Below are 10,382 nucleotides of genomic sequence, written 5' to 3' on the forward strand. Positions count from 1 at the left end.
AACTCGCCTCGTTCGACCATCCAGGTCTCGCAAGCTCATGTTTTGTAGCTCAGCGGCCAGGTCAGGATGGTGGCTACAGGCTAACAATACCTAAATGTACTCTTATCATCTCACACAAAACATACAGGATATATACAAAATGGTATAGTTTCTTTATTAAGGTTGGTATTTTCATTCAGTTGTAGCTCCCAACTATCAGCCCTCGATTGACTAAAGGTATGAAATATCGTTACTTTGCAGTTCAACGACTATGGAAATTGAATGTTGAATTCAAGATTGCATTGAACATGTTTAATAAAGCAATTACAACTCATGACGAAAACAAAACTGGCAAAGTGCTATACGAATCAAAACCCTTTGGAAAAATGTAAGCCAAAGCCTAAATAGTGGTTTATTTTTTTATCTGTAAAAACAGAACAAACGCATTAAAAGAAAAACCCAGACTTACACGCACACAGAGACATCGAATTCCAGAAAGATAGACCATTGATGACCTATTTATACCCTATATCGTTCAATTCGCATAGGCCTAGTTCACCACTCAACGCGTCAACATAGGCTACATCTCCTCATTCTACGTCACCAGCAAGGATTACTACAAAGAATCCAAGTAGTCCTTTGTATGGATATAGAATCAACTGATATAAAAATTAAAAAATAGCATCAATCAAAACCATATTTAGGTGAACACAGCATGAGCTGGCTCAGAGTATGGCTTAGGAATTGTACAGGGCTCTTTGATTCATAAAGTTAACATGATCAGGAGTAAATAAACTCAAATGAGGCACTCTCACAGTGTGTGTGTGTGTAAAATAAAACTAAATTGAAACAAATCTATCATCTGATATTATCTTTGTTCCCCCCATCTTTATTTAACAAGGCAAGTCAGTTAAGAACAAATCCTTATTTTCAATGACGGCCTACAAACAGTGGGTTAAACTGCCTTGTCCAGGACAGCTCGGGGATTCGAACTTGCAACCTTTCGGTTACAAGTGCAACGCTCTAACCACTAGGCTACCTGCCGCCCCATCTGATATCTATCACAGCAATTTAAGACAATCACCCACCCACACCAACTACTCTCACAGAGGACATAACCAAATCATGCCTTTCACTGATCCCGTTTGTACCCACGTGTCTTTGAGTGTCATACACTCTCTCTGTCTCACTCACACACAAAGAAACAAAACACACACTTCGTCACCTTTGCCACTCAAGCGCTCTACTTGTCTTGGCCTTTGCCGTTGCCGTGGTGCCTGTCGCCATGGGAGTGGTTGCAGCGGTCGCGACAGTCTGGGCACTCTCCTCCGTCATCGTCATCCTCGTGAATAATCTCCACCTCCAGGCGTCCGATGTAGAGCGATACCGCACACAGCCAGAAGAGGGCGATGCTGCTCACCACAGCAACATTCAGCAGCACGGCAGGCAGGGAGAGAAGCATGATCCTCCTCAGGGAAAACAGGTTGCCCACGTAGGACGCCCCGCCGAACGATACACACACGCCACCCAGGATGAAGAAGGCTGGGGGAGAGAGGCGGAAAGATTGATTACCAATAGCAGTATATTTATAATGGGTGTGTGCGTGGGTGTTTCAGCAACAGTAAGGACTTTCCTGATAATTATGCTTCGCTGCGACAGAAGAGCCTTGCCCCTGGCCCTTCCTAGCCTCCTTACCATAGCCTGCTTCTCGTCCTACGTCACTCTGGACGAAAGCGATGACCCCGATACCGGTGGCCAGGAGTCCGTTACGGAACCAAGAAAGGAAACCTAGAACAGAACAACACGGAGATTACAGCTCAGTCTGAAAACAACCCCCTCATCCCTTCCTCGAACTCTATCAGTGTTTGCAGTCAGGAGCTTCTCCCATGTTGCGGAGGTTCCTGGATTCAGATGTGTAAACATAGCATAGAGACGCATGCAGAACTTCTTAACACTACAATAACTAATCTAACTGTGCCAACAGGAATTCTAACAAAATGCATTGCATAGTAATTAAATAAGTAGCATGTATTTAAACCTCTTCCTAATCTACAGTGCCTTCAGAAAGTATTCAGACCCCTTGACTTTTTCCACATTGTTACGTGACAGCCTTATTCTAAAATGTACAAAAATATGTTTCCCCCCCATCAATCTACACACTATACCCCATAATGACAAAGTGAAAACAGATTTTAAGAAATGTTTGCACGTTTATTACAAATAAAAAAACTGAAATACCTTATTTACAAAAGTATTAAGACCCTTTGTTTGCTATGAGACTCGAAATTGAGCTCAGGTGCATCCTGTTTCTATTGATCATCCTTGAGATGTTTCTACAACTTGATTGGAGTCCACCTGTGGTAAATTAAACAGATTGGACATTATTTGGAAAGGCACACACCTGTCTATATAAGGTCCCACAGTAAGAGCAAAAACCAAGCCATGAGGTCGAAGGAATTGTCCGTAGAGCGCCGAAACAGGGTTGTGTTGAGGCATAGATCTGGGGAAGGGTACCAAAACATTTCTGCAGCATTGAAGGTTCCCAAGAACACAGTGGCCTCCATCATTCTTAATTGGAAGAAGTTTGGAACCACCAAGACTCTTCCTAGAGCTGGTCGCCCGGTCAAACCGAGCAATCGGGGGAGAACGGCCTTGGTCAGGGAGGTGACCAAAAACCCGGATGGTCATTCTGTGGAGATGGAAGAACCTTTCAGAAGAACAACCATCTCTGCAGCTCTCCACCAATCAGGCCTTTATGGTAGAGTTGCCAGACGGAAGCCACTCCTCTATAAAAAGTTACATGACAGCCTGCATGGAGTTTGCTAAAAGGCACCTAAAGGACTCTCAGACCATGAGAAACAAGATTCTCTGGTCTGATGAAACCAATACTGAACTCTTTGGTCTGAATGCCAAATGTCACGCCTGGAGGAAACCTGGCGCCATCCCTACGGTGAAGCATGGTGGTGGCAGCATCATGCTGTGAAGATGTTTTTCAGTGGCAGAGACTGGGAGACTAGTCAGGATTGAGGGAAAGCTGAGCAAAGTACAGAGAGATCCTTGATGAAAACCTTCTCCAGAGCACTCAGAACCTTAGACTGGGGCAAAGGTTCACCTTTCAACAGGACAACAACCATAAGCACACAGCCAATACAACGTAGAAGTGGCTTCGTGACAAGTCTCTGAACGTCCTTGAGTGGCCCAGCCAGAGCCCAGACTTGAACTCGATTGAACATCTCTGGAGAGACTTGAAAAGAGCTGTGAAGAGACATTCCTCATCCAACCTGTCAGAGCTTGAAGAATGGGAGAAGTTTGTCGTGTCATACTCAAGGCTGTAAAGATACTTCAACAAAGGTACTTCAACAAAGGTACTTCAACAAAGGTACTTCAACAAAGGTACTTCAACAAAGTAGTGTGTAAATGGTCAAAATACGTATATAAATGTAATCAGTTTATTTTAATTTGATAAATTTGCAAAAAAAATCTAAACCCTGTTTTTGCTTTGTCATTATGGGGTATTGTGTGTAGATTTGAGGGGGTGGGGGGGATAATTTCATCCATTTTAGAATAAGGCTGTAACGTAACAAAATGGGGAAAAAGTCAAGGGGTCTGAATACATTCCGAATGCTCTGTAAATGTGCAGTTACCGGTTTCGTGGGACTTTCTCAGCATCTGCAGAGCAAACAATAAGAAAAATCCCAGTGATTTAGAAAGGTGCTTGATGTTAGCACACACATATCATTTCTGTAATGCAGGAAGGATTCTATTCATTGTAATTTACCAAAGCATCCGCCTTATCGAGTTCTGTCAGCTGATGATACTCGGGAACCCGAGCCTTGCCCCGCTCCTTCTCAACCACCCATTTCCGCGAAGATCCGTGGACTCTCCTCGCCGGCAGTCCTCCGAGGTACTGCGGCCGGACATGTTTCACAACCCGGGCGAACTGAGATGCAATCCGCGGCAGCTGTCTGCAAGTAAACCAACTCAAGGCAGCCATAGCTCGCTTAAAACACGACCTGAGCATGCCCTGTGAACTTTCACACTGCAAACGTCACACGGAAGGAGGTGGTGCTCCCGTGCACAATGTTGGGAAATGTATTATTTGTAGCGCCGTCCTGCGTTTGGTATGTAAAATAAACCGTGCCATATTCTTCCCTTATTACATGTGTATTTTATTTTGTAAACTTTAACGTAGTCCTCTCTCGGTACATCTGGTTAATCTCTTTATACTTTTCCTGCACCTTGTGTTTAGCTTATTCAGCCACCAGGTGGCGCCGATAGACCTCAAAATGGAGTCCATTATCACATAAGGCCAATGAAACAGTTTTAGTGTTTCAAATTGTTTGTGTGACAGGAAAGGAACCAACGACCCTGTAAGGATTACAAGGGAACATGTAAAAGGTATGAAGCCACCTTTGCACCTGGTGACGCTTTCAACTTTTTCTACATGGTCCTGTGTAGAATGTGTGCCTGGCTTTAATTGCTGTGCTGGGCTTTATTGCTGTGCCTGACTGTTATGCTCATAAGGCCAACCATGCAGTCTGATTGAGAAGAAATGTTTGAGGTGTGGCTCATTGTAGTGAGACTCTTATATCAGGGACTCTTATATCAGCAGAATGGCTGGTGGCATTGTCATGCTGGAGGGTCAAGATGAACCTGCAGGAAGGGTACCACAAGAGGGAGGAGGATGTCTTCCCTGTAACGCACAGCGTTGAGATTGCCTGCAATGACAACAAGCTCAGTCCGATGATTTCTGCGACACACCGCCCCAGACCATGACGGACCCTCCACCTCGAAATCGATCCCGCTGCAGAGTATAGACCTTGGTGTAATGCTCATTTCTTCTACGATAAACATGAATCCAACCATCACCCCTGGTGAGACAAAACTGCGACTTGTCAGTGAAGAGCACTTTTTGCCAGTCCTGTTTGGTCCAGCTACTGTGGATTTGTGCCCATAGGCAACGTTGCTGCCGGTGATGTCTGGTGAGGACAAGCCATCAGTCCAGCCTCTCTCGGCCTATTGCAGACAGTCTGAGCACTGATGGAGGGATTGTGCGTTCTTGGTGTAACTCGGGCAGTTGTTGTTACCATCCTGTACCTGTCCTGTTGTTACACATGGTCTGCCACTGCGAGGACGATCAGCTGTCAGTCCTGTCTCCCTGTAGCGCTGTCTTAGGCGTCTTTGGATTTTTACAAATTGTCTTTGAAAGACCGGGTCCTGAAAAAGGGACATTTATTTTCTGGAGTTTATTAGTGTTTAATTTTTCAGAAATAAACACTAGTATATCTTGACTAGATAAGTATTCAACCCAAGAGTCTTTCTGGGTGAGTCTCTAAGATCTTTGCACACCTGGATTGTATAATATTTGCACATTATTATTTAAAAAATGCTTCAATCTCTGTCAAGTTGGTTGTTGACCTTCTTCTTTGATGAGGTTTAACGGCGGTTGGCATCCAATATATTTTGATTACCGCCACCTACTAGACTGAAGTAAAACTCCCTTATACTTTGCTTGACAAAATAAAACAAAGGTTTAAATCCATTTTAATCCCACTTTGTAACACAACAAACTGTGGAAAACGTTAAAGTGCTGCTGTCGGATGGGTGTGCGTGCATGTGTGACTGGTCACTGTAGGATAAGTGGGGGACCTCTTCCTGTCTGTCTCTCTGTGCAGTGGGCCCTTTGTCTCCCTGCAGTCCTTGGGGACACAGACCACGTCTGCCCTACCTGACGATTGTTTAGCATGAGGAGCACAGGGAGGCAGGGGGGGGGGTTCAGGAACAAGGTGTTTGTGTGTGTTGACAGGGTTCTTTCAGGAAGGCCAACAACCCTTTGATGAGCAGCTGACACTCTGGTCTCAGTCACACCACCCTACTTCTGACCATGCTACACACACACACACACACACACACACACACACACACACACACACACACACACACACACACACACTTGTACAACTAACCTTGTGGGGGGACACAATTCAGTCCCATTCAAAACCCTAACCCTAACCTTAAATCAAAAACCTAACCCTAAAACTAACCCTAGCTCTTAAACCTAATTCTTATCCTAACACCAATTCTAACCTTAATCCTAAACTCCCTAGAAATAGCATTTGACCTCGTGGGGACTAACGGAATGTCCCCAGTTGGTCAAATTTCCGTTTACTATTCTTGTGCAGACTTCTGGTCCCCACAAGTATAATTAAACACACACACCAGTTTTAAGCTCTGTTTCTGTGTTTATTTTAATCATGCTCAGGGCTAGGGACTGAAGGAAATTTGATCAGAAACTGAGAGTAATGGAATGAGTATATTATGTTGGAGAAAGCTTTAGGTTGGAGAACCTAATTAGTTGAAGTCAATGGCAGAAGTGTGCTACAGTACAGAACATCCCTCCTAGACCTCTCAGTTGTCAATATCCTGGGTTAGAATAAACATGAGAAGACATCACATTTTATCGCTCACATACACATGGTGAGCAGATGTTATTGCGGGTGTAGCGAAATGCTTGTGCTTCGAGTTCCGACAGTGCAGCAACATCTAACGAGTAATATCTAACCAACCTAATATACACAAATCTAAGTAAAGGAATAGAATAAGAATATATAAATATATGGATGAGCAATGACAGAGCGGCATAGGCTAAGATGCAATAGAATACAGAATATACATATGAGATAAGAAATGCAAGACATGTAAACATTATTAAAGTGACTGGTGTTCCATTATTTAAAGTGGCCAATGATTTCAAGTCTGTATGTAGGCAGCAGCATCTCTGTGCTAGTGATGGCTGCTTAACAGTCTGATGGCCTTGAGATAGAAGCTGTTTTTCAGTCTCTCGGTCCCAGCTTTTATGCACCTGTGCTGACCTGGCCTTCTGGATGGTAGCGGGTGAACAGGCAGTGGCTCGGGTGGTTGTTGTCCTTGGGTGATCTTTTTTGGCCTTCCTGTGACATTGGGTGCCGTAGGTGTCCTGGAGGGTAGGTAGTGGCCAAAAGTTTTGAATGGCACAAATATTAATTTTCACAAAGTCTGCTACCTCAGTTTGTATGCTGGCAATTTGCATATACTCCAGAATGTTATGAAGAGTGATCAGATGAATTGCAATTAATTGCAAAGTCCCTCTTTGCCTTGCAAATTAACTGAATCCCAAAAAAACATTTCCACTGCATTTTAGCCCTGCCACAAAAGGACCAGCTGACATCATGTCAGTGATTCTCTCGTTAACACAGGTGTGAGTGTTGATGAGGACAAGGCTGGAGATCACTCTGGCATGCTGATTGAGTTCGAATAACAGACTAGGAAGCTTCAAAAGGAGGGTGGTGCTTGGAATTATTGTTCTTCCTCGGTCAAACATGGTTACCTGCAAGGAAACACGTGCCGTCATCATTGCTTTGCACAAAAAGGGCTTCACAGGCAAGGATATTGCTGCCAGTAAGATTGCACCAAAATCAACCATTTATCAGATCATCAAGAACTTCAAAGAGAGCGGTTCAATTGTTGTGAAGAAAACTCTAGGGTGCCCGAGAAAGTCCAGAAAGCGCCAGGACCATCTCCTAAAGTTGATTCAGCTGCGGGATCGGGGCACCACCGGTACAGAGCTTTCTCAGAAATGGCATCAGGCAGGTGTGAGTGCATCTGCATGCACAGTGAGGCGAAGACTTTTGGAGGATGACCTGGTGTCAAGAAGGGCAGCAAAGAAGCCACTTCTCTCCAGGAAAAACATCACGGACAGACTGATATTCTGCTAAAGGTACAGGGATTGGATTGCTGAGGACTGGGGTAAAGTAATTTTCTTTCCGATTGTTTGGGGCATCCGTAAAAAAGCTTGTCCGGAGAAGACAAGGTGAGCGCTACCATCAGTCCTGTGTCATGCCAACAGTAAAGCTTCCTGAGACCATTCATGTGTGGGGTGAGGAACTTCTCCCAACCATCCAGGAACAATTTGGTGACGAACAATGCCCTTTCCAGCATGATGGCGCACCTTTCCATAAGGCAAAAGTGATAACTAAGTGGCTCGGGGAACAAGACATCGATATTTTGGGTCCATGGCCAGGAAACTCCCCAGACCTTAATCACATTGAGAACTTGTGGTCAATCCACCCTTGCTGTCTCTGCCTGGCCGGTTCCCCTCTTTCCACTGGGATTCTCTGCCTCTAACCCTATTACAGGGGCTGAGTCACTGGCTTACTGGGGCTCTCTCATGCCGTCCCTGGAAGGGGTGCGTCACCTGAGTGGGTTTATTCACTGATGTGGTCATCCTGTCTGGGTTGGCACCCCCCCCGTGGGTTGTGCCATGGCGGAGATCTTTGCGGGCTATACTCAGCTTTGTCTCAGGATGGTAAGTTGGTGGTTGAAGATATCCCTCTAGTGGTGTGGGGGCTGTGCTTTGGCAAAGTGGGTGGGGTTATATCCTTCCTGTTTGGCCATGTCCGGGGGTGTCCTCGGGTGGGGCCACAGTGTCTCCTGACCCCTCCTGTCTCAGCCTCCAGTATTTATGCTGCAGTAGTTTATGTGTCGGGGGGCTGGGGTCAGTTTGTTATATCTGGAGTACTTCTCCTGTCCAATTCGGTGTCCTGTGTGAATCTAAGTGTGCGTTCTCTAATTCTCTCCTTCTCTCTCTCGGAGGACCTGAGCCCTAGGACCATGCCCCAGGACTACCTGACATGATGACTCCTTGCTGTCCCCAGTCCACCTGGCCGTGCTGCTGCTCCAGTTTCAACTGTTCTACCTTATTATTATTCGACCATGCTGGTCATTTATGAACATTTGAACATCTTGGCCATGTTCTGTTATAATCTCCACCCGGCACAGCCAGAAGAGGACTGGCCACCCCACATAGCCTGGTTCCTCTCTAGGTTTCTTCCTAAGTTTTGGCCTTTCTAGGGAGTTTTTCCTAACCACCGTGCATCTACACCTGCATTGCTTGCTGTTTGGGGTTTTAGGCTGGGTTTCTGTACAGCACTTTGAGATATCAGCTGATGTACGAAGGGCTATATAAATACATTTGATTTGATTTGAATCCTCAAGAGTGTGGGTGGACAAACAAAAATCCACACATTTTGACAAACTCCAAGCATTGATTATGCAAGAATGGGCTGCCATCAGTCAGGATGTGGCCCAGAAGTTAATTGACAGCATGCCAGGGCGGATTGCAGAGTTCTTGAAAAAGAAGGGTCAACACTGCAAATATTGACTCTTTCCATCAACTTCATGTAATTGTCAATAAAAGCCTTTGACACTCATGACATGCTTATAATTATACTTCAGTATTCCATAGTAACATCTGACAAAACATCTAAAGACACTGAAGCAGCAAACTTTGTGGAAATTAATATTTATGTCATTCTCAAAACTTTTGGCCACGACTGTAGTAAACCAACCCTCTCTGCCCATTCATCGCCATTTTAGCTGTTGTTGTTGTCTTAGCTGATTAGCTGTTACACATTGATACCTCTCACCTCCCACACATGTGGTGACCTCACCCAGCATAACTAGCCCGTCCAGAGATGCAACCTCTCTATTCTACCACGCCCAGAAATGGTCTCCTTTTAGTATCTGTCCCCAACGCACTAGACGACCAGTTTTGATAGCCTTTAGCCGTACCCTCATCCTACACCTCCTCTGTTCCTCAGGTGATTTGGAGGTTAGCCCAGGCCCTGCATGTCCCCAGGTACTCTCATTTGTTGACCTCTGTAACCGAAAAAGCCTTGGTTTCATGCATGTTAATATCAGAAGCCTTCTCCCTAAATTTGTTTTACTCACTGCTTTAGTACACTCCTCCAACGCTGATGTCCTCGCCGTGTCTAAATCCTGGCTAAGGAAGGCCACCAAAAATTCTGAGATTTCCATCCCCAACTACAACATTTTCCGTCAAGATAGAACTGCCAAAGGGGGAGGAGTTGCAATCTACTGCAGAGTTCTGTCATACTTTCCAGGTCTATGCCCAAACAGTTTGAGCTTCTAATTTTAAAAATTAATCTCTCCAGAAATAAGTATCTCACTGTTGCTGCCGGTTATAGACCCCCCTCAGCTCCCAGCTGTGACCTGGACACCATATGTGAATTGATTGCCCCCTATCTATCTTCAGAGTTCGTTCTGTTAGTTGACCTAAACTGGGATATGCTTAACACCCTGGCAGTCCTACAATCTAAGCTAGATGCCCTCAATCTCACACAAATTATCAAGGAACCCACCAGGTACAACCTTAAATCCGTAAACATGGGCACCCTCATAGATATCATCCTGACCAACTTGCCCTCCAAATACACCTCTGCTGTTTTCAATCAGGATCTCAGCGATCACTGCCTCATTGCCTGCATCCGCGATGGGTCCGGTCAAACGACCAGCCCCCATCACTGTCAAACGCTCCCTAAAACACTTCTGCAAGCAGGCCTTTC

General features: G+C 45.1%; 1 protein-coding gene across 1 annotated transcript; it reads right to left on the reverse strand.

The window, feature by feature from the left end:
• Window positions 1-129: 129 nt before the first annotated feature.
• Window positions 130-4,028, reverse strand: LOC135546107 (transmembrane protein 160-like). Its single transcript, XM_064974263.1, has 4 exons — window positions 3,758-4,028; window positions 3,624-3,648; window positions 1,675-1,767; window positions 130-1,521 (listed from the first exon to the last, which is right to left on the reverse strand). The coding sequence occupies exons 1-4, from the start codon at window positions 3,998-4,000 to the stop codon at window positions 1,223-1,225; spliced, it is 660 nt and encodes a 219-aa protein (XP_064830335.1). The 5' UTR covers window positions 4,001-4,028; the 3' UTR covers window positions 130-1,222.
• Between the last annotated feature and the right edge of the window lie 6,354 nt (window positions 4,029-10,382).

The sequence above is a fragment of the Oncorhynchus masou genome, chromosome 9, assembly GCF_036934945.1.
Source record: "Oncorhynchus masou masou isolate Uvic2021 chromosome 9, UVic_Omas_1.1, whole genome shotgun sequence".
NCBI classification, from domain to species: Eukaryota; Metazoa; Chordata; class Actinopteri; order Salmoniformes; family Salmonidae; genus Oncorhynchus; species Oncorhynchus masou.